The sequence below is a fragment of the Gigantopelta aegis genome, chromosome 10, assembly GCF_016097555.1.
Source record: "Gigantopelta aegis isolate Gae_Host chromosome 10, Gae_host_genome, whole genome shotgun sequence".
Taxonomy (NCBI): Eukaryota; Metazoa; Mollusca; class Gastropoda; order Neomphalida; family Peltospiridae; genus Gigantopelta; species Gigantopelta aegis.
This window is the reverse complement of record NC_054708.1, coordinates 69667492-69693155: the sequence shown is the minus strand read 5'-3', so window position 1 is coordinate 69693155 and position 25664 is coordinate 69667492. Positions and strand designations below refer to the sequence as shown.

At 36.2% G+C, this 25664-nt stretch overlaps 2 protein-coding genes across 4 annotated transcripts in view; one reads left to right on the top strand and one right to left on the bottom strand.

Annotated features, from left to right (window-relative positions):
* LOC121382956 (protein FAM204A-like) overlaps positions 1-25664 on the top strand; it is a 70710-nt gene that overhangs the window by 2699 nt on the left and 42347 nt on the right. For 2 of the 3 annotated variants that reach the window (XM_041512645.1, XM_041512647.1), the window contains exons 3-6: positions 1829-1952; positions 3826-4042; positions 13258-13314; positions 25319-25368. In XM_041512645.1, the coding sequence (XP_041368579.1) occupies positions 1829-1952; positions 3826-4042; positions 13258-13314; positions 25319-25368 (448 nt within the window). The remainder of the gene's footprint in view (positions 1-1828; positions 1953-3825; positions 4043-13257; positions 13315-25318; positions 25369-25664) is intronic. The other variant, XM_041512646.1, reaches the window with a different exon arrangement.
* Positions 6913-10701, bottom strand: LOC121382957. The gene is made up of 2 exons (XM_041512648.1): positions 10410-10701; positions 6913-8520 (listed from the first exon to the last, which is right to left on the bottom strand). Exon 2 carries the CDS (start codon positions 8500-8502, stop codon positions 7711-7713), a length of 792 nt encoding a protein of 263 aa, XP_041368582.1. The 5' UTR covers positions 8503-8520; positions 10410-10701; the 3' UTR covers positions 6913-7710.

Sequence of the window (25664 nt, the reverse complement as noted above, 5' to 3'; positions counted from 1 at the left end):
ATTTCATTTTCATTTACATGTAGCGTTTTTCATATTTATATCCAATAAAGGCTTAAATACACTGTCCTAGCAGGGATTGATCCAGGCACTCTGTGGGTCCAAAAAGAAGCCATTTCCCAAAAGAAAGTGGCATTGAAAATTCCCAATTTTTATGCTAAAAATTCTCAATACATGATGTAGATTTTTAATTATGTCTATTCTAATAAATTAATTTCACAGTGTTGTACAGCATCATTCACCAACCTGAAAAATATCCCATGAGTGACTTACTCGTGCTAATTTTCCCAATCCCATCAGATGTGGGATCCTGAATAAATCCCTGCCTAGATACATGTTTCTGCTGGTGCTGTTCCAATGATCGGGACGGAACGTAGCCCAGTGGTAAAGCTGGATGTGCGGTTGGTCTAGGATCGATCCCCATCGGTGGGCCCATTGGGCTATTTCTCATTCCAGTCAGTGCACCATGACTGGTATATTAAAGGCCGTGGTATGTACTACCCTGTCTGGGGGATGATGCATATTAAAGATCTGCTAATCGAAAAAAAGTAGCCCATGAAGCGGCGACAGCGGGTTTCCTCTCTCAATATCTGTGTGGTCCTTAACCATATTTCTGATGCCATATAACCGTAAATAAAATGTGTTGGGTGCATCGTTAAATAAAACATTTCCTTCTTGTTCCAATGATCAATTATAATCGGAAATTGATCGGTCGAGCTCTGCCATATGATCAGTTATAAAAATCCATTGATTGTCTTGCGAAATGTTAATTGTAATTGTCTCTACAGTTTGAACAATCGAATTGATATAAATATACTAGAGTTTGTTTTCATGTGTGTGTGTAAAGAAAACAGATATTGAATACGTACCTGTATTAGTAATTATAGATACCCAAAATCTATTAAAGAGCCTTTTTTTCTGGCTTTTAAAAAGAAAATTCTTTGGTTGCCCTTTTCATGAATTGGTCCAACCCCAGTAATTGCCATGGAGATTGCTGTGGACCTTTTCATTCTCTGCTGTGGACTACATTAGAATTTTTTTCCCACTGCTTGTTTTTTTGCCGTGGACATTTTCTTAATTGCAGGGGTTGATTGGTCCATCATAGCATGTACCATTTTCCCCTTAGTCCCCCCACCCTAATATTTCCCCAGGGTGAGAACCGAAACTCCTGCCTGTACATGCCTCCGCATCACGGAGACATGCAAGCTGTCTCACCTCAGTCCATGGAGAATTGAAAATGTGTGTAACCCATCTATATAGGTTACATAAAAATAAATTCAAGTAAATCGTTTTTCTTATCATTTTTTGCATACCCTGTTATGTCTGTGTAAATGAAAAAAAAGTGTGACATAAAATTAAATTTGCATCATTGGTGTGTGAATGAAATTATTTTTCTTGCAATTTTGAGAGACATTGTCGAGGAATAGACCGTGAGACATATACATGTATGTGTGTGTGTGTGTGTGTGTGTATGTATGTATATATATATATATATATACATACATACATACATACATACATACATACATATATATATATATACACATATACATATATACACAGATACATACACATACACATACACATACATATATATATATATAAATATATATATAGTGAAACCCCCTCGAAACTGGACACTCACGGAACCAAGTAAAAAGTCCGGTTATAAGGGGTGTCCAGTTTAGAGAAGTTATGTTCTATAATAATATTTTTAAAAAGACCATGAAAAACATCCGATTTCAAAGGAATTGTGTTTTACAGATGATCCAGTTTTGTGGGGTTTTACTCTATATGTATACTAACTGCAATCTATGATGATATTTTTCAGTGCATGAGGAGATTTCAAACCCTGATGATCTGGATATATTGAGAGCACATGATGTCAAGTTTGGTCCACCAAATGAAAAGTTTAACAAGCGAAAGAGAAAGAAACGTCCTACATCCAACACCAGGTAGGTGGGGATAATAATTATATTTATTATATACATAGCAATTAAATGTACAGATCTACAGAAACCATAAAAGTGATATCCGGTGAAAAGTCATATTTTCACTGTGTTTTAGCTACAGAGAAAATATAGAAATCGTATTTACTTTTTTGTAAAAGTGCATGATTAAATTATCTCCCTTTGTCTCATTTCTTGGTATTTAAGTTTGATGATTACCAATGCATCTGATCGTATTTGAAAAATAAAAAGATGTAATTTAAACAACTGTACCTATAAAAAATGGATATGAAGTGCAATTACAATAAAATATCTAAAACAAATTGAATACGAAACTAAATAAGTGTAAGAATTTAACGGCATTCAATTCATTTTGTGTTTGGAAGATCGCTTTGTCAGATATTTTTGCACAGCAGTATTATTAAATAAATGCTAATTTAATAATTAAATAAAGATGATTTTTTTTTAAATTTCTTTTAAAAAGTCTATAGTCAAGTAAATTTTCTGAAAAAGTTTTATAGGAAGAAATATATCATGGTGATACATATTTTTGGTAGGATAAGAGAAAGGTATTAACAAAATGCGAAAGATATTGTAAAAAATTTGGAAAGATATAATAAATAGACCATTTCATTTTTTTTTCAAATACGATTTGCAATTCGTGAAAATATGGTTTTCACACATCACTCATTGACATAAAAATCATATTCGAAAACAAAAACCCCATGAAATAGCCTCTCTCTATCCTGCAATCATATATAGTGGCAAGATATGATGACTAGATAAATTTCTATATTTTTGTTCAATGACCACAAATATAACATTTTGAGACGGAACTACTGTTATGCTAGTTGTGATCAGCAAAAGGAATGTTGTATTGTTCAAACTTACTTATTCTTTCATTTTCAGTTAATTGTTGTTTGGTGTATGGTGTATGAAATGGAATTGGTACTGGAATTAAAAATCCCCCATTGCCTCATCTGGGAAACAAACCCAGTACCTAGCAGCCAACTTGTATTTAGAGAAAAGATTAATCCTGTATCACACATTGTTTCTTCATTTATATTCAGTCAATCAGTTTATGATGGACAAGACATTTAATTCCTTGGATATCTGGGGGCGGGACGTAGCTCAGTAGTAAAGCACTCGCTTGATGCGCCGTCGGTCTGGGATCGATTCCCCATTGGTGGGCCCATTGGGCTATTTCTTGTTCCAGCCAGTGCACCACAACTGGTATATCAAAGCCTGTGGCATGTGTTATTCTGCCTGTGGGATGGGGCATATAAAAGATCCCTTGCTGCTAATTGAAAAGAGTAGTCCATGAAGTGGTGACATCGGGTTTCTTCTCTCAAAATCTGTGTGGTCCTTAACCATATGTCCGATGCCATGTAACCGTAAATACAATTTACATTTCTTTCTTTCTTTTAAACATAGTCAAAATGCAAAAATGTATACTGACAGCCGCCGATTAAAACAACAGAAGGAAAAAAGAAAATGTTTTATTTAACGACAGACTCAACAACATTTAATTATGGTTACATGACGTCAACCATATTGTTAAGAGCCACAGAGAAAATTAGAGAGGAAACCCGCTGTCGCCACTCCATGGATTACTCTTTTCGAATAGCAGCAAATTATCTCAAATGTGTTGAATGTGTCGTTAAATAAAACATTTCCTTCCTTCCTTCCTTCCTTGAATATCTTGGGTACTGTCAGGCCCAAATACAAATATGTGTATTTTCAGTTTTCCTGACCCCTAATTTTATGTAGTGACCCAGAAATGTTTTAATGCAAAAAAAAAAAAAAAAAATAATTTTAACAAATAATTAAAACCCCCCAAATCCTAGTCTGCTTTTTTTTCTAAATATATATTTTTTAGCAGTGACACCAAACAAACTGATGTCCGTACAGAAAGTGCACATGAAGCGGAGTTTTGTGAAATCAATAACTACATGGGAATAAACGACCATCTGAAGGGTTTGGATCACGGGAGGCATGCTCCACAGACAGAAGTGGAGGAGAAGATTACTGAGGCCATTTCCAAGGGAGATTTCACTACAGCTGAGGAGCTAAGTGACCATCTTTCTACAAGGGAGGTAAGTCTGTTATATATGTTTATAATTGTCTACAGGTTGTCATGAAGTTGCACCAGATTTGGGGCTTCTGCAGATCTTGTTATGAAAAAAATTAAAGGGAGTGATTAATTGCTCCCCTAACATAGATTATGGGGAGCCCAGTAAAATATTGCCACATTGATATTATGGGGAGCCAATTAAAATATTGCCACATTGATATATAAATTCACATGCTAAGGGGAGCATCTTGGAGAGGGATCGTGAGTGACAAGCATACAAATCTGTTAGGAGTCTAAGCAATTGCAGCTGTCATTGGTACATGTAGTAATATGTGACTAATTATTTATGCAAATACTTGTAATAATTTACATATTGTATTTAGTTTCCAGTTGTTTACAAGGTACACCTTGTGGCCTGAAGCTGTAACAAAAAGGTGTAGTGCAAAAGAAAAAGCCATTTTCTACTAAAGTTTATCTGAATTTATTAGGGATTTATAATCACCTCATGATTGTTTGTTGTTGTTTATACTTCTTTTCATGCTTATATCCAATTAAGGTTCAAGCGCCCTATCCTGGGCACACACAGCTCCCCCCCCACCCCCCCAGCAATCTGGGCTGTCTGTCCAGGACAGTGGGTTTGTGGTTAGTGAGACACTAGTTGATGTAGTGGTTTTACACCTACCCATAGTAATTAAATACGCTTTGGCTAGGAGCTGATACCAGGATGCGAACCCAGTACCTACCAGCCTTAAGTCTTAACCACTACACCATTGAAACCGGTAAATGTTTCTTCACAAACATCCCTTGCTGTTCATGTTCAGTTTGTGTTTGGACTGTGAGGTGTCCATATTACCTGCACAACATTAAACAATTTTTAACCAGTTTTATTTAGTAATAAACTAATTGCGTACACTTTGTATATTATATTTATAAAACATACAGTAAAAGCTATATTGATAGATATGCAACAAAAGAATTACTAATTGTGAAAACAAATGAAAAACACCAACAACTGATAACAGAATTTGCCATTTGTCATTAACTACAATAAGATCAGGATAACAATTTATTTTTTGTTGGTTCAAGCACATTTTCTTGCCTCATGTATTTGGCATTAAAAAAACCCAACCTACTACTGATTATTTTAATCTAATGCCAACGTGTATTCATGCTGCTTATTGATTTTAAATACTGGTACCTATATAAATATATTTTTCTATCATGCTTTGGTTATTTTCCCATTGAAAAAAGTGTGAGGTAAATCACTGTAACTGCACACATTTTAAACCCCATCTCTCACCGAGCCAAACTTCCTCATGCAGTGTCACTTAGGGCATGGTACAAGTCAGTAACTGTGTAAAACCTCTTGGTGATGTGCAGTCAGTCTGGGATCGATCCCTGTTGGCAGGCCCATTGGGCTATTACTCATTCCAGCCAGTGCACCTCAACTGGTATATCAAAGGCCATGGCATGTGCTATCCTGTCTGTGGGATGGTTCATTTATAAAAGATCTCTTGCTACTAATGGAAAAATGTAGCTGGTTTCCTCTCTTAAGAGTACATGTATATGTCAACATTACCAACTGTTTGACATCCAATAGCCGCTGATTAATAAATCAATGTGCTCTAGTGGTGTTGTTAAACAAAACAAACTTTAAACTTCTCATGGCATGAGTACACTTTCGATGTTTTGATTGACAGCAGATAGGCTCAGGTGTTGTGCTCTCTGGACTGTTGGTTGTCAATCAAAACATCAAACGTGTGCAAATAACCATGCATATCAGTATCACTTTGTGATGTAACTTTAACATATCCCATATGGTGGGAATAGCTCTTTAAATTTCTGCTGATCCAGTCCTTGAAATTCAGATGCTGTTGCACCAGCAATTTAGTACAAATTAATAATAAAGTACTAAATGCCTAATAAAGATTTTAAAAGTTTCATGGTTTTGCCAGAGGACACGAAGGGTAAAATTTATGTATCCTAAAATCTTGGAAATTAATGGATACTTTTTTATAATTTTCAGAAATGTTGTTGTCAGTTTGGTTAGTCCACAATCCTGTAAGACATGTGGATAACGTTACAATAGAGTGAAACAAGAGTCTGTGAGATTGAAACGGTGAAATACCCTCAAAAATAAACCACAACTCGTCTCCATAACCATTACATTTACCTCTCAGCCATACATGCATTTGTAGGATTATGAAAAATGCATTTTGTGGCATTACAAACAGCAGGATGACCGGAAACACTTCGAATATATGGAAGCAGATATTCTAAACATTAAAATATGAGTAATGTGTGATTTTAATGATTGAAAACAGTTTAATAATGACAAATATGCAGTATAGTGTTTAAAACTAGGATCTGTCACTTTAAGTGCAATGGCAATGTTTTCCCTTGCTTAAAAAAAAAAGCTGCATTGTAGATATATACATGTTCTTGTACACCTGATAACCATTTAGTGGTACATTTTGTGCTTGTTGAAGCAGATTTTCACTTGTTTTGAATGCTTTTATACACCTATTTTTATATTATATGTACAGCCAAATATTCGTTCTGGCAAGCTACAAAACTCTTCCAGCTCAAATCAAAATCTGCCAGATCAAACATGATTGACTCAAATTAATGTGTAAACATGAATGTAAAATAACAGAGGGTCGGCGGAACAACAGGCAAAAATATCTCCAGCCCCGTAGTGATGTTGACTGGCAAAAATTGGTAGGGATGGGAGTATTTCGACCCCTGAAATGTGTTAATATCTGCATAATTTTCATGTTGAGTAAGTCTGTGATATTATGCTTTATGTTCTCATGAAGTATCAGTTGTGTATTGCACATCTGACTTTTGTAAACTCAAATTTTTCATGGTTTTATCCATGATCACTAGCTGTCATATTAGATATGTGTTTAATTATCATTCATGAGAAAACACATCATTATCACAAAAATCTATCACAAACAGGCCTCTTAAAAAATTTTAAAATGTGCATAAACCATTTTGGGTTATAACCCACACAGTTCAGGCAATCCATTTCATTTTACATAGAACCTATAACATATTGTCACTGTGTCAATGATGTCCTAAATTTAAAATATGGACTAGAGATGTTCGAGCAATAGGTCTACAAAATGATTGTTTGCTTGTAAACAGGTGATCTGTGAATAAAAAACAAAAGAGAAAAACAAAAGAAAGATTCTTTGCACACTATTTAGAGGTCTGACAAAACAGTAACATCCAGACATAACCCATTTCTGTTTTCCTATCACAAATTTGATATGCTGCTCATACATGTTCCTTGTTCTTCATCCCCAACATCTCTCATATGTATAAAATCCAAAATACTCTTGGATACTTGGAGACAATCATCTTTGCGAGCTAAGGTACCGTTATGCAGTATACTGTAGGGAATAATACCTTGGCTTTGGAAGATAGGCGACGATGGGCTCCATAAAACACATTGTAGTGACTGACTGTGTATGTAACATTCAGACATAACCTCTTTCTGTTTTCTTATCACAAATTTGATATTTGATATGCTGTCTTGCATAAGTTCATTATCCCCGACATATCTCATACATATAAAATCCTGTAAACTTTTGTGAACCAGGAGTCGATGATGAGCTCCATAAAACACATTGTAGCGACCGTGGAGGTAACATTCAGACATAACCCCTTTCTGTTTTCCTATCACAAACTTGATGTGCTGTCTTGCATACACGTAGGTTCCTCATTCCCAATGTCTCTCACACATATGAAATCCTGAATCCTCCTGGGAACGGGGAGTCGACGTGCTCCATAAAACACATTGTATCGCCCATGGAAGGCGTGCCGCACTGCCAGACGGGAGTAGTGTTTGAGCGGCTGGACGGTACGCCTGTAGTTCTTCAACCAGTCGAGAAACGGCTTGTCCTTCACGGGATCCAGTTTACCCTGCTGCTCCTCAGTCAGCCTGTTGCCCACGACGATGAACAGTCGCAGACTCCCGTACATCCGACCGTTCCGAAGCAAATACAACATGTTGCTCTGTACGTTGCTTCTCATCGCTGCGAGGTTCGGGGTACAGCGGATCAGTGTCCCGAACACCTCGTCATTCGAGTCCTTCCACAGACTGATGGAGCCGTCGAACTGCAGCCACAGGGTTCCAATGTCCAGCAGGTGCTCGCTGTGGCTTATCAACATCTCCAGACACGCCGGCTGGGTCTGTTTGGCTGCGATGCTCACCGGCGTCATGTTCAAGTCATTCTTGGCTAAGGGGTCGGCCCCGTGATATAGAAGGACTTCGATGATGTGGAGGTGGCCTTGTTTGGTTGCTAGGTGCAGCGATGTGTTGCCACCATGGATGTGCAGCCTCCGGTTGATGTGGAAGCCATTGTCAATGAGTTCCTGGATAGTGTCAACATCGTTGTTGATGATGGCATCCTCCATCTGTCTCTCCAGGCTCGCAGTGCTCGGTAAAAACGACGGCCAGCCATTGTTCATCTTCACGGCAAAGTTAGCCTGGAAATGAGAGGAAGTGAAAAAATAAATATAGTGGTAATACTAAATAAGAAAATGTTATGTATAGTAAAATATTTCCAAAGCAAATGTAGCATAAATATCCCATGATGTTTTATGATTGAGAAATATGCATATGAACTACTTGATACAGTGGAATATGAAATTCTCTAGCTAAAGAGAAATTCAAATAATTATTACCCATATGGTTAAAAATATATTGGTAGATATCAAACACTTTGGCATCACACGATGATGTCATCGATTGGAGCACTACAACCTTACAGGAACGCCAAGCAAACGAGTTGAGCAATATAAATTAAGATCGATTATGGGTAACAAATAGGATATTAAACTTGCTACCATTTCAAATCATGTTTATGTATCTTGTGAAATAATTTTCATTGTCAGCTTTGTAACAACTGAACATTATTTCACTCGGGACATAAACATGATACGAAATGGAAGCTTGTTTAATATCCTATAACACTGCTAAATTTCCAAAGAAAATGCTTCTCAGATCGACCTTCACATATAACCACATTCTTCATGTATATGCAGTCAAGATGTCACAAGGACAAATGTTTAGTGAAGAAGTAATACAAAATAAATTAATAGAATTATCAGGGAAAGCCTTTTTATTTATGATGCCAATGATGAAAGTTACAGGAATGATAGGGTGCCATGACAACAGTGATATTCTGCTCAATTCGGGAATATCGATCAGGAACAGAAATCACCGGCGCCATATTTCTTGCACTGCTATGGTTTTCTTGTTATAGAAAAAAATATCTCTCTACTGAAATACCTCAATGAAACCATATGCAAGTAAATAGCGCATTGCACTTTTTGCATACTGTGTTCTACTGAAAACAGATTTGTGCTTTAGTTAAATCTGTATTTGATGCTCCAGGCTTAACATAGTTATCCTCAGGGATTGGTAAAAATGTATGTCCTTCATAAAACAGTTTTTACTTGTCACTCGCTAAAACTCATGACAAGTGAAAATTATTTCACTCGGTGCATAAATTTGATAATAACTGGTAACTCGTTTATTATCCTCTTTGTAATTAATGCGACTATACAGGACCCGCAGAGTGTATTTGAAAATGAGAGGGGCACTGTCAGTGCCATTGGGGTGGCTGTCAGTCTAATGACCCAGGGTATTTAAGAGCCCAATTGGCCCGAACATGTTAGAGAGAATATTGGGTGGCACATGCTCCCCTGAGAATATTATAAATTTTAGGTTTTTAAATATGGTATTTCCAGCAAAATGTATTGGGGGGGGGGGGGGGGGGCGGGGGGTATGTATGGTCTGTTGGGGGGGCATGGGGGGGGGGGGGGAGGAGACATATTTTGTATATTTTATGTTTTGATTATCAATATTTTATAGTCTCTCGTAACTCCATATGGAGTGGCTCAGTGCTATTTTAGATTTTATTGTTTTTAGTGATGGTTTATGTTTTAACTGAGGTGAGACTTTAATAAACAATGTGTCTGTCTGTCTATATTATTGCTTGGATTATGACTCATTCATGAATAATCATTATATTATATAGAATAGTCACATTAAGCAAAACATACCTAGATATGAATAAATAATGAGCTGGTTTGCTCTGTGAAAATATCAAAATTCACCAACCTAGTTCTCGAGATACGTACCAGAAATACAGTAAATTTGACCAAATTGTTACTTTTATGTGAAAAGTTTTAAGCAATGTATAAATTAACAGTAAAAACTGTAATAACCACAAAAATTTAATATTACCTAATAACAATAACTATAATAAACAATTTTCCCTGTCCTATTTCTGTCAGTCGACTATGTCTAAAAGGTGACTAGGATCAGTGACATCAATGAAATGTACAGTGAGTGTAAGAAGCATATTTACCTGTCCTATTTCGGTCAGTGAAGCATGTCTACTAAACCTGACAAGTGGCTGTACTCAGTCTACCGATCTCTAATATGAGTTAATCAGAACAGCATCATGGCCACTTGACATGCCATCTACCTCCAGGAGTATGCATCTGAGACAGTCATTTGAGAGCGCTGTCAGATCACAGAGTGGCGGCTATCACGGACGGCCATTATTGATGACCAGCCATGTGGATATTATTACCGTCTTGAGCCACCGTGTGATATCCCTGACGTCTCATACCGTGGTCTGTTTACCGACTACTTCCTTATTGATTTAGCCGCTAGTGGAGATCAGGGGAAGCAACCACTGTTAGACTGGTTTTTAAAAACTCAGTCTTATGAGTTTTCTTTTTTTAACTGTATTGCAATACTTATAGTCCGTCCCATCATTCTATAAACAGATTTTTTGTAAATAATTTCAGTTTGGTTTGACATAAAAATAAAAGCAAAAGTGTTTTGGAAATAACAAAAATATACTATTTTGGCGTGCAATTTACAAATCAATCAGCTCAGACATAAATAACTTGAAGTAAATTCCATAGTATGAAAAAAAGGCATTCCCTGTGGGATGGACTATAATCTATGTATAATATACTATGTATTGTATATATTCTGGAATGTACACATGATTTCCAATTGGAAGAAGTGGATCTTCAGTAGCATACATTAACTAATCTTTAAGAAAAAATAAGGTGATGTAATATAGTGCTTTCTTGTTTCTTTTTCCCATGGTGTGTGTGTGCACACACCTCACACATACCCTTTCCTTTACAGCCCTGATGTTACTTCAGTTCACTAATATGCTTTCATTGGTCTCTGTGGTGTGGTGGTTAAACTATCAGAGTTAAAGCTGGTATATACTGGGTTTGACTCCCGCTCCCAGTCACAGTGATTGAGGTTTTAATGGCTCCGTGAGGAGGAGTAAGGCCAATACATTGACTTGTTTCTCAATAATATAACCAAAGGATGGACGGACTGTTGTATTTAATGATGCCCTTAACACATTTTATTTATGTTATATGTCATTAGACATACATGTATGGTTAAGGACCACACAAATAACAAGGGGAAACCTGCTGCCATCATGTGATGGGCTACTCTTTTTAAGAGCGATCTTTTAAATAAGCACTATCCCACATACCATGGCCTTTGATACACCAGTTATTACAGGGCTCGCGCTGTTGGTAGCCAAATTAGCCATTGGCTAATTAAAAAAAAAAATGGCTAATAAAATTAGCAAGTAGCTAAATTAACCCACTGTCCTGGACAGCCAGCCCTGATGCATGTCCACAATGGCTTATAGTAGTTAAACTTTGGATATAAGCATGAAAATAAGTTTAAAAAATTCTATGAACAATCATTAATAATCTGTTTTGTTTCTGTCTTCTGATATTAAAATAGTTTAAAAAACCCACGACTGCCTGAAGACATTAGTTATGTGTTCAATGCTGACCTGTTGTCAACTTACTCATCACAGCCATTCAGTTGAAGGCTAATTCACATTAGATGAGTGGTTGTGGGTGCGAACATACCCCTTTTACTTAAAGGAAGGGACAATTAAGGCATTTGGCCTGGTATGCATATTCAACGATATATAACGCACATTATTGTTTAATATCAACAAGTATAATCGTATAATTAATTAATAAAAAGCTTAAATGTGACGGCAATTATACATAACGGGCGCAGCCATTTTGTACCATCCCAGTGAATACGCCATCTGGCGAGCTGGTGGTTACGTAATAACGTGTCACGTCAGGAATTAGTCTTCGAACTGAAGAAACAAAACATACCTGATTTTTTGCAGATGCATCGCAATGTTCTGTAATAGTATCCATCCCAGTAGGCCCGCAACATAATACAGTTATTTCAATACTTTGACAATGGTGGCTTATTTTGTATTGAAAAATAATATATACTTGTTTTTTACATAAATTAACCCACGTACTGAATAATAATTGGAGTGTGTTCTTGGTTAATTGGTCTTTCCTTTCCGTGGCCTGTACCTGTGGTTCCTGATTGGCAAGTGTATATTTAGACGGTCCCTAGACACACTAAAAAGATGTGCCTCTTTTATTAAGATCACAAGGTATTATCTATTAGCCGCGTGGACGCCCCTCAAATCATAAAAGACATTATCACTTTATTACTGTAAGTAATTCTGTAAAACCCTTGATTAAGTAGACTTTCCCATCTAAAATCACAAAACTGACTAATTATGTAATCCCAAAGAAAAGAAAATTATCACTTGGGTATCGTGAGTGGTAATTTTTGCTCGAACGTACCCTACCAATAGGCCTAATAAGAAGCTCTTTTTTTTTTTTTTTTTTTAAAAGAAAAATACTATAACTCCATTTCGTTCTGTTGATGCAAATTGAAATATATATATTTAGTTAAATAGTTTATTATACTATCAAGTCATTTATGTTGTTTTACAAGTCAGGTTGATGAAAGCTAAGTGCCTTGTCGTAAATTAGAGCATTTGTTTACACTGTGCTTAAGAGAGGTTGGACGGAACTGACGTCACTTCGACCCAAGCTATACCACCGGGCGTCACAAAAATGAAACAAAATGGCTGCCCCCAGTTAGAAGGAATAATCATGGTTTTTTATTAATTCTAAAATTACTCGTTTTTTATTTGTTAAAGTGTCAGTATGTGTTGGTGGTTCGGGTATGCATCTTTCCAACACATAAGGCTCATATTTGAGTTTACCCTCCCTTTAAGTTTTGCTTTTTTACCAGTACTGTTTATATTTATTATTTATAACATACACATGTACATCAAACAATGTTGTTATGAAATGTGTTATGTTTTATTTCAGTTTGGAAAAAGAGTTTGTGAAGCCATAGATGCCAGAGCCTATGTGATGCAGAAAAAGGTAAACTCAATTAACAGTTATAGAAGTGCCTCATTTAAAAGTTAAAAGGTTGTTTTGTTTAATGACACAACTAGAGCACATTGATTTATTAATCATTGGCTATTCGATGTCAAATATTTGGTAATTAGAGAGGAAACCTGCTATATTTTTTTTATTAGTAGCAAGGGATCTTTTATATACACCATCCCACAGACAGGACAGCACATACCACTGCCTTTGATATACCAGTCATGGTGCACTGGCTGGAACGAGAAGTAGCCCAATGGGCCCACCGACAGGAATCGATCCCAGACCGACCATGCATCAGACGTGCGTTTTACCACTCGGCTACATCCCACCCCTGCCTCATTTGATACAATTAGTTGATCTATATTGCCAAAAACTCATTGCCGTTGCTGTGTGCAATTGCAGGGTTTGAAATATAAATATATATACTAATATACACAATCAATATTAAAAGTACAGTACTCGAAAGAATGGAATATGTATTTGTTTAACTACACCTCAGCACATTCTTAAACTATGGCTGTTTGATGTCTAGTCTAATGACAATTCAATAATTTGTTCAGAGAAAGAGAAATAAAACTTATTAAAAGACTTTATAATAAAATTATGAACTATGAGATGGATGGTTTAAATCTATTTTACTATACTTTGTATTCCCAGTAACAAGTAAATAGAGGTTATTACCAGAGTGTGTTTCGGTATCGTCAGTATCATATATTAGGAATAAAAATAATGTATTATGAAAGCCTCTGACATTATTTGTATTCCTAATATATGATATTGATGATACCAAAACACACAAGGGTAATAATCTCTTTATCTTATAATCTCAAGCTTAATACAACATATTTTTGTAAACTGTATAAGCAACTTTAATTCCAGTTGGCCATTACTCTTTATTCAAATAATGTAAGAATATGTGATGCAGTGTCTTTTTCAATGGAAATGACATCAAACTGAATGACGTCATTTTGGATGCATGTCCTTACATAAAAATATTCTAGTGCTTAGCATTTTTTGTTTTCTGAAAGCTTGGCAGTTTTTAGTGTAAAGTTACTATTAAAATGTTTTTGTTCATTGACTATGAATATGTATGTCAATCATGGAGTGTCACCATAGAACATTTGCTTAAATGTCAATAAACATAGTGCAGTGACCTCGATTCATTTACATCTAAGTTATCAAATTCTCAAAGTATGTGCTCTGAAAAATATCACATACTTTGATTACACTGGATATGCTAGATATTATATGATAAAAAGTGTTAATCCTTGCTTCCAGGTAATCTCAGTTCTCTGCAATGTGACTTACAAAATACCTACGCTAAATGTTCCAAACTTTATCTGAAAACAAGGATGTCATATACGTGACATCATTTTTAATGTAGTCAGTATTTGTTCACTATAGATAAAGCAAACAAATTATGTCACTATTCAAGAGAAAATCATACAAACAATTTTTTGTCACCATTTCGCCCCCCTCCCCCACCCCTGCCAGTGTCCTACAACTGGTACATCAAAATCCATGGTATGCACTGTCCTGTCTATTGGTAGAAGTAGCCTTCATGTATTTGGTGATAATGGGTTTTATTTCTCTTTCTCTGAACCAATTATTGAATTGCCATTAGACTAGACATCAAATAGCCATAGTTTAGGAATGTGCTGAGGTGTAGTTAAACAAATACATGTATTCCATTCTTTGGTGTACTGTACTTTTAATATTGATCGTGTATATTAGTTTTGTCTTTATATTTCACACACTGCAATTGGCAATGGGTTTTTTATATTCCATTTTGTTTTTGCTGTGGACTACATGTATATGTACTTTTAATATTGATTGTGTATATTAGTTTTGTGTTTACATTTCAAACCTTGCCATTGCACACAGTAACGACAATGGGTTTTTAATGCCACATTTTGTTTTTGCTGCAGACTACATGTATATTCAATTTATTTTTTATGGCATGGTTTTTGCCAGAGACATTTTCTTAATTGTAGGAGTTGATGTTTATCAAACATGGTGTCCTGTGCAGTTATAATTAACTTAGTATACAATACAATGCGATGCGATGTGATACAGTATAGTAAAACCTGTTTAAACCGAACCCTGAACAAGCCTGAATCCTGTCAAAACCAACCATATTTCATGTTCCCAATTTTTCTAAATTCTAAAACGCGACCCTCTAAACACAGAATCCTGTCTAAAGTGGATAAATATATTAGGTCCCCACTGTGATCTGGTTTAGACAGGTTTCACTGAATATAGTTTTATTTAAAGGTTAGTTCGAATAATCTGGAATAACAATGTTCCACTGGCCAACTGATCAAGACAGATTTCATAATCTTTAATTTATTACTAGTATTCTTGCGATTTGTAATTGGATAATTTAAAACTCCTGAAAACCCCAGTCAGATACATTTTCCAAAGTTCACCTGTAGCTAATAAAATACCATGAAAACAAGAATACATTTAGCTATTTAATATGACATTCTTCAATAAATAATAATTTCCAGTTCACTGTAGGTCATCCACAGTCTACAGACTAATTAAATGAATGTTGTTACGTACCATCTTGAATTGGGTTTGAAGATCCTCTCCTTTGATCCCACCTTCTAGCCTGTGGTGATGGTGCCAATCACTCTGTGCCAGTGTTGATCTGATGTTTCCGTTATTGATTGATTCATAACTCATTACACTGAGTGATAGTGAGCTGGTTTGAGTCACTGAGGGCATGGCTCTGAATCCCAAACAAACAGTCTAGTCTACACAGTCATTCATGGCACATTCCAATTCCCAATATGTCTTGTGCTTTTATTTGTTGCTTTTTTAAAACAGATTTTTATCTTTAAAAAAGATGCTGAGGTCATTAATAGGTTGTGTAAATGGATTTTTTGGCCAGTCATGGCTTATACAGGTCATACAAATGTTAAAAAGACATAACATTTGTAAAAAAAAAAAAAAAAAAATCAAATCTTGTAAGTCAGAATTTTAAGATGGGTTTGGGAAAGTAATGGAAAATGAAAATTGGTAAATAATTAATATTTTTCCATTTCCTCTTCATTGAAAGGTCAGACAATGACCCAAATAGCTCAAATAGGTTCTCTATGGGACGAAATAGTTTCTCCTTCAGGGGTTCATCTGAAGGTCAAACATCTTTAAAATAACAAGAACAAATTGGTAATTCACATTAACATGTTGTAATACTTGTCTGTGTCTGTGAAACAGGGTGCAGGTTTTTTGTTTGTTTGTGTTGTTTAACACCACCACTAGAGCACACTGTTTTATTAATCATCGGTTATTGGATGTCAAACTGAAACATTTGGTAATTTTGATATATAGTCTTAGAAAGTTAACCATTTACATTTTTCAATTAGTAGCAAATGATTATTTATATGCACCATCCCACAGACAGGATAGCTTTGATATACCAGTCAGGGTGCACTGGCTGGAACGAGAAATGGCAGACTGACGAGTATCGATTCCAGACTGACTGCACTTTATCACTGGGCTACATTCGGGCATGAAAAATAACAAAATATACTTTTGGCATTTTTTCTTGGTAGCCAGTAGTGATGAGCATGATGACAATATTTGAGCTCAAAGGTGACAACTAAAATCTTGAATGTGTAATTATAATGAGAGTTGTGTCTATTTTTTAAACAGTTTTCTAATTTTTACATAAAAAATCTCAGTTTTCTCTTTTTTTGGTTCCCAAGGGTTAATTGTTTAAAATCTTCTTATAATAAATAATTAATAAATATTTTCTAAATCTACAATTTTATTATAAAATATATTTTCTCAGGTATTGTTGCAAAAACCTACAGTGGCTGAGTTTCCAAGAACATTTTATTCATGTCCATATACTTCCTCTTGAATACTCTTTCTGTCTTTGTTATCCACAGTAACTGATACATATTACAATTTCTTTTACTAATAGATATTCTAATTCAACACATTTGTAAGAACAAATCTGATTGTATCTCTATTAAACATTTCAGGTGGTAAAAGCACTGATATACCAGTCACAAATTTAAGCAAAGAACAGGGTTGTTTTGTAATGACGCCATGAAGACAATTTCTGTAGCGTTCATATTACGTACAAAAGTCATTAAATACTGAGGTTTTTTTATGTCAGAAATGAACATATTATTCTTTATTAATCGTTATCTAATCACGAGAGCTGATTAAATATGTCAAATTACACATCTGTGTTAGAGCCGCTAACTGTTTGACCACCCATCATCTGTTAATGGGCTGCCTAATGACGTCACCAGCTGGTAACGTTTATAGGCTTATTCTTACAAATATGTGACAGTTTCATTTGACAAATAAATTGTGAAAAGTTTTCAGGCCTGCTAATTTTACTCCAACATCTATACATTGTTTTTGCCTGAATACTAACGTTTGCTCAGCACTAGTGGGAGTAGTTGACCCCTGACTCACCCCCACCCACCCCACCCCATCTAGCTTGTACACATAGGCTAATCTTTGTATGCTTGTGTATGTAAAAACAATAGTGGTGAGATACCTGTAACAAGGTTTGACTGTGTGTGTGTATACTGGTACTGATACCTGTAACAAGATTTGACTGTGTTTGTATACTGGTACTGATACCTGTAACAAGATTTGACTGTGTTTGTATACTGGTACTGATACCTGTAACAAGATTTGACTGTGTGTATACCGGTACTGATACCTGTATACCTGTACTGATACCTGTATACCGGTACTGATACCTGTAACAAGATTTGACTGTGTGTGTATACCGGTACTGATACCTGTAACAAGATTTGACTGTGTGTATACCGGTACTGATACCTGTAACAAGATTTGACTGTGTGTGTGTATACTGGTACTGATACCTGTAACAACATTTGACTGTGTTTGTATACTGGTACTGATACCTGTAACAAGATTTGACTGTGTGTATACCGGTACTGATACCTGTAACAAGATTTGACTGTGTGTGTGTATACTGGTACTGATACCTGTAACAAGATTTGACTGTGTTTGTATACTGGTACTGATACCTGTAACAAGATTTGACTGTGTTTGTATACCTGTACTGCTACCTGTAACAAGATTTGAGAGTGTGTGTATACCTGTACTGATACCTGTAACAAGATTTGACTGTGTTTGTATACCTGTACTGATACCTGTAACAAGATTTGACTGTGTTTGTATACTGGTACTGATACCTGTAACAAGATTTGACTGTGTTTGTATACCTGTACTGATACCTGTAACAAGATTTGACTGTGTGTATACCTGTACTGATACCTGTAACAAGATTTGACTGTGTTTGTATACCTGTACTGATACCTGTAACAAGATTTGACTGTGTTTGTATACCTGTACTGATACCTGTAACAAGATTTGACTGTGTGTGTATACTGGTACTGATACCTGTAACAAGATTTGACTGTGTGTGTGTATACCGGTACTGATACCTGTAACAAGATTTGACTGTGTGTGTATACCTGTACTGATACCTGTAACAAGATTTGACTGTGTGTGTGTATACCTGTACTGATACCTGTATACCTGTAACAAGATTTGACTGTGTGTGTGTATACTGGTACTGATACCTGTAACAAGATTTGACTGTGTGTGTGTATACCGGTACTGATACCTGTAACAAGATTTGACTGTGTGTATACCGGTACTGATACCTGTATACCTGTACTGATACCTGTAACAAGATTTGACTGTGTTTGTATACCGGTACTGATACCTGTAACAAGATTTGACTGTGTTTGTATACCGGTACTGATACCTGTAACAAGATTTGACTGTGTGTGTATACCTGTACTGATACCTGTAACAAGATTTGACTGTGTGTGTATACCTGTACTGATACCTGTAACAAGATTTGACTGTGTTTGTATACTGGTACTGATACCTGTAACAAGATTTGACTGTGTTTGTATACCGGTACTGATACCTGTAACAAGATTTGACTGTGTGTATACCGGTACTGATACCTGTAACAAGATTTGACTGTGTGTGTATACCGGTACTGATACCTGTAACAAGATTTGACTGTGTTTGTGTATACCTGTACTGATACCTGTAGCAAGATTTGACTGTGTGTGTGTATACCGGTACTGATACCTGTAACAAGATTTGACTGTGTTTGTATACTGGTACTGATACCTGTAACAAGATTTGACTGTGTGTATACCGGTACTGATACCTGTAACAAGATTTGACTGTGTGTGTATACCGGTACTGATACCTGTAACAAGATTTGACTGTGTTTGTGTATACCTGTACTGATACCTGTAGCAAGATTTGACTGTCTGTGTGTATACCGGTACTGATACCTGTAACAAGATTTGACTGTGTGTGTATACTGGTACTGATACCTGTAACAAGATTTGACTGTGTTTGTATACTGGTACTGATACCTGTAACAAGATTTGACTGTGTGTGTGTATACCGGTACTGATACCTGTAACAAGATTTGACTGTGTTTGTATACCTGTACTGATACCTGTAACAAGATTTGACTGTGTGTGTGTATACCGGTACTGATACCTGTAATAAGATTTGACTGTGTGTGTATACCGGTACTGATACCTGTAACAAGATTTGACTGTGTTTGTATACCGGTACTGATACCTGTAACAAGATTTGACTGTGTGTATACCGGTACTGATACCTGTAACAAGATTTGACTGTGTGTGTACCGGTACTGATAACTGTAACAAGATTTGACTGTGTTTGTGTATACCTGTACTGATACCTGTAACAAGATTTGACTGTGTGTGTATACCGGTACTGATACCTGTAACAAGATTTGACTGTGTGTGTGTATACCGGTACTGATACCTGTAACAAGATTTGACTGTGTGTGTGTATACTGGTACTGATACCTGTAGCAAGATTTGACTGTGTGTGTATACCTGTACTGATACCTGTAACAAGATTTGACTGTTTGTATACCTGTACTGATACCTGTAACAAGATTTGACTGTGTTTGTATACCGGTACTGATACCTGTAACAAGATTTGACTGTGTGTGTGTATACCTGTACTGATACCTGTAACAAGATTTGACTGTGTGTGTGTATACCTGTACTGATACCTGTAACAAGATTTGACTGTGTTTGTATACCGGTACTGATACCTGTAACAAGATTTGACTGTGTGTGTGTATACCTGTACTGATACCTGTAGCAAGATTTGACTGTGTGTGTGTATACCTGTACTGATACCTGTAACAAGATTTGACTGTTTGTATACCGGTACTGATACCTGTAACAAGATTTGACTGTGTGTGTATACCGGTACTGATACCTGTAACAAGATTTGACTGTGTTTGTGTATACCTGTACTGATACCTGTAGCAAGATTTGACTGTGTGTGTGTATACCGGTACTGATACCTGTAACAAGATTTGACTGTGTTTGTATACTGGTACTGATACCTGTAACAAGATTTGACTGTGTGTATACCGGTACTGATACCTGTAACAAGATTTGACTGTGTGTGTATACCGGTACTGATACCTGTAACAAGATTTGACTGTGTTTGTGTATACCTGTACTGATACCTGTAGCAAGATTTGACTGTCTGTGTGTATACCGGTACTGATACCTGTAACAAGATTTGACTGTGTGTGTATACTGGTACTGATACCTGTAACAAGATTTGACTGTGTTTGTATACTGGTACTGATACCTGTAACAAGATTTGACTGTGTGTGTGTATACCGGTACTGATACCTGTAACAAGATTTGACTGTGTTTGTATACCTGTACTGATACCTGTAACAAGATTTGACTGTGTGTGTGTATACCGGTACTGATACCTGTAACAAGATTTGACTGTGTGTGTATACCGGTACTGATACCTGTAACAAGATTTGACTGTGTTTGTATACCGGTACTGATACCTGTAACAAGATTTGACTGTGTGTATACCGGTACTGATACCTGTAACAAGATTTGACTGTGTGTGTACCGGTACTGATAACTGTAACAAGATTTGACTGTGTTTGTGTATACCTGTACTGATACCTGTAACAAGATTTGACTGTGTGTGTATACCGGTACTGATACCTGTAACAAGATTTGACTGTGTGTGTGTATACCGGTACTGATACCTGTAACAAGATTTGACTGTGTGTGTGTATACTGGTACTGATACCTGTAGCAAGATTTGACTGTGTGTGTATACCTGTACTGATACCTGTAACAAGATTTGACTGTTTGTATACCTGTACTGATACCTGTAACAAGATTTGACTGTGTTTGTATACCGGTACTGATACCTGTAACAAGATTTGACTGTGTGTGTGTATACCTGTACTGATACCTGTAACAAGATTTGACTGTGTGTGTGTATACCTGTACTGATACCTGTAACAAGATTTGACTGTGTTTGTATACCGGTACTGATACCTGTAACAAGATTTGACTGTGTGTGTGTATACCTGTACTGATACCTGTAGCAAGATTTGACTGTGTGTGTGTATACCTGTACTGATACCTGTAACAAGATTTGACTGTTTGTATACCTGTACTGATACCTGTAACAAGATTTGACTGTGTTTGTATACCGGTACTGATACCTGTAACAAGATTTGACTGTGTTTGTATACTGGTACTGATACCTGTAACAAGATTTGACTGTGTGTGTATACCGGTACTGATACCTGTAACAAGATTTGACTGTGTGTGTATACCTGTACTGATACCTGTATACCTGTACTGATACCTGTAACAAGATTTGACTGTGTTTGTATACCGGTACTGATACCTGTAACAAGATTTGACTGTGTTTGTGTATACCTGTACTGATACCTGTAACAAGATTTGACTGTGTGTGTATACCTGTACTGATACCTGTAACAAGATTTGACTGTGTGTGTATACCTGTACTGATACCTGTAACAAGATTTGACTGTGTGTGTATACCTGTACTGATACCTGTAACAAGATTTGACTGTGTGTGTACCTGTACTGATACCTGTAACAAGATTTGACTGTGTGTGTATACCGGTACTGATACCTGTAACAAGATTTGACTGTGTTTGTGTATACCTGTACTGATACCTGTAACAAGATTTGACTGTGTGTATACCGGTACTGATACCTGTAACAAGATTTGACTGTGTGTGTATACCTGTACTGATACCTGTAACAAGATTTGACTGTGTGTGTGTATACCGGTACTGATACCTGTAACAAGATTTGACTGTGTGTGTGTATACTGGTACTGATACCTGTAACAAGATTTGACTGTGTGTGTGTATACCGGTACTGATACCTGTAACAAGATTTGACTGTGTGTGTATACCTGTACTGATACCTGTAACAAGATTTGACTGTGTTTGTGTATACCGGTACTGATACCTGTAACAAGATTTGACTGTGTGTGTATACCGGTACTGATACCTGTAACAAGATTTGACTGTGTGTATACTGGTACTGATACCTGTAACAAGATTTGACTGTGTGTATACCGGTACTGATACCTGTAACAAGATTTGACTGTGTTTGTGTATACCTGTACTGATACCTGTAACAAGATTTGACTGTGTGTGTACCTGTACTGATACCTGTAACAAGATTTGACTGTGTGTGTATACCGGTACTGATACCTGTAACAAGATTTGACTGTGTGTGTGTATACTGGTACTGATACCTGTAACAAGATTTGACTGTGTGTGTGTATACCGGTACTGATACCTGTAACAAGATTTGACTGTGTGTGTATACCTGTACTGATACCTGTAACAAGATTTGACTGTGTTTGTGTATACCTGTACTGATACCTGTAACAAGATTTGACTGTGTTTGTGTATACCTGTACTGATACCTGTAACAAGATTTGACTGTGTTTGTATACCTGTACTGATACCTGTAACAAGATTTGACTGTGTGTGTATACCGGTACTGATACCTGTAACAAGATTTGACTTTGTGTGTGTATACCGGTACTGATACCTGTAACAAGATTTGACTGTGTTTGTGTATACCTGTACTGATACCTGTAACAAGATTTGACTGTGTTTGTGTATACCTGTACTGATACCTGTAACAAGATTTGACTGTGTGTGTATACTGGTACTGATACCTGTAACAAGATTTGACTGTGTTTGTATACCGGTACTGATACCTGTAACAAGGTTTGACTGTGTGTGTATACCGGTACTGATACCTGTAACAAGGTTTGACTGTGTGTATACCTGTACTGATAACTGTAACAAGATTTGACTGTGTTTGTATACCGGTACTGATACCTGTAACAAGATTTGACTGTGTGTGTATACCGGTACTGATACCTGTAACAAGATTTGACTGTGTGTGTGTATACCTGTACTGATACCTGTAGCAAGATTTGACTGTGTGTGTGTATACCGGTACTGATACCTGTAACAAGATTTGACTGTGTTTGTATACCTGTACTGATACCTGTAACAAGATTTGACTGTGTGTGTATACTGGTACTGATACCTGTAACGAGATTTGACTGTGTGTGTATACCGGTACTGATATCTGTAACAAGATTTGACTGTATGTGTAATATGTATATACTGTAGATCCTGAAATTAACGTGTCCCTAAATTAATGCGAGTGGTGGTGGGCAGACCAAAATGTGACATGAAATTAATCCGACTGGCCTTAACTTATTAACTTTCCTAACACTACATGTCTGTGTACTTTTTTGATTACGTTCAAGTTACAGGCATCTTCAATGAGATCAACTCACTAACATGTCAGTGTACACATTAGTTAACCTGTTTAGCACCTGTTGTTTTTGATGAGATCCACTCAAAGCATATTTTGGGGGCAATGATTTACCTAATGTGTATAGATTATGTTTTAATAACGTGGGACAGATATAGAAATCTGAGGTGGGAATTCTCCTCGGATCCATGGTTTTCCTCTCATGGAACATTGCATTTCCTTGCATTTTAATCGTCCTTGTCCCCGGACTCCTTTAGATTTCCTATTTTTTACAGCTCACCACCCCATACCCCTCTAGATTTCATCTTTTTTACCAATTCCAACCCCTGAGAAATAAATGCGTAATATTATTAATTCCATCCAGCGAAAATAAATTATAATTTGGTTAATCTACAAACCTGTAACACACTTAGATCACGTTTTTATCAAATGGAGTGAAAAAGCAGGTTTTATATCGATAAATACCATGGGAATCCCCATGTCCCAATTGCTTGAAATAATTTTGAAAGTTTGTATTCTGATGTCACCGGTAGATCTCGCTCAAAGCACAACAATGCCTACGTCACGACAAATTTCACAGACTTGGGGTGCATTCTTTTCACCTCTCCTGGACATGTTCCAACTGTTCTGTCCTGGTTGTATCCCCTCTCCAGATATCGTAGAACTTAGCAAAATTATTGGTTTTAAAGGTTTGTAACGTTTTGTATTGCGATACTTACTTGTCTGAGCTTTATTGTTACTGAAAATGTTCATGAACTGTGAAGAAAAATCTCACAAATGAACAACAAATCGGATGTTAATTGCACGAACCGTACACGAGAAAACAAACCGAACCAAAATGATAACGGTCACGTGGTATACCAACATCTGTGACATTGAAATGGAAATATCCCCTCTAAAAATAGATTAGACCTTATCTGCTCAACGTTTTTTTTCTCAGACGCGCGTGAGTTTTTCAGAAATACGAAAAATGCATTTTGTTGTATTACAAACACCAGGATTACCAAGATTACCAAAAAACACTTCAGGTGAATGGAAATGTACATTCTAAATAATAACGGTAAGTAAAGTGCAATTTTATTTGTGAAAAAATGGGTTTAATAGCAAAAAACAGTGCCGTAATGGTTAACAACTAGCCGTAACTAGGGTGTGTCCCTTTAATGTAAATATCACAAACTCGCATTTTTCACATTAATATTATGATCGCATTAATTTCAGGATCTACAGTATATTTCTTAATTAATTATAATGCACTTACTGACCAGAATATGTTTTTAATTTAATTTTTATTTTTACAGGAAGAGGATGAATCTGCTAAGGCTAAGAGAAAGAAAAAGTTACCCTGGGGGTAAGTTTTGTTTTATTTCTTTTTTCCGAGAAGAATATAAAATTATTCATACTATGTTACCTGAGGCATTAACTTAGATACGAAGAGCTCTAAATATTTGGACTTTACCTACAGATAGCTGTAGTTTAAAATGTACCGAGATGTTGTTAAACATGTATTTCTTGCTTTTCTTTATGAGGTGTAACAGCACACATGAAGCCATTGATTTAATTATGTTGTGGATGTGATGGTGTGCTGCGTGCAGCTATTAGTATGAAAATTAAAGTTTGTTTTGTTTAATGACACATTGATTTATT

What these genes read in the sequence shown, in the direction of transcription:
- LOC121382957 (XM_041512648.1), bottom strand. Translation starts at nt 8,502, where the DNA reads ATGAACAATGGCTGGCCGTCGTTTTTACCGAGCACTGCGAGCCTGGAG.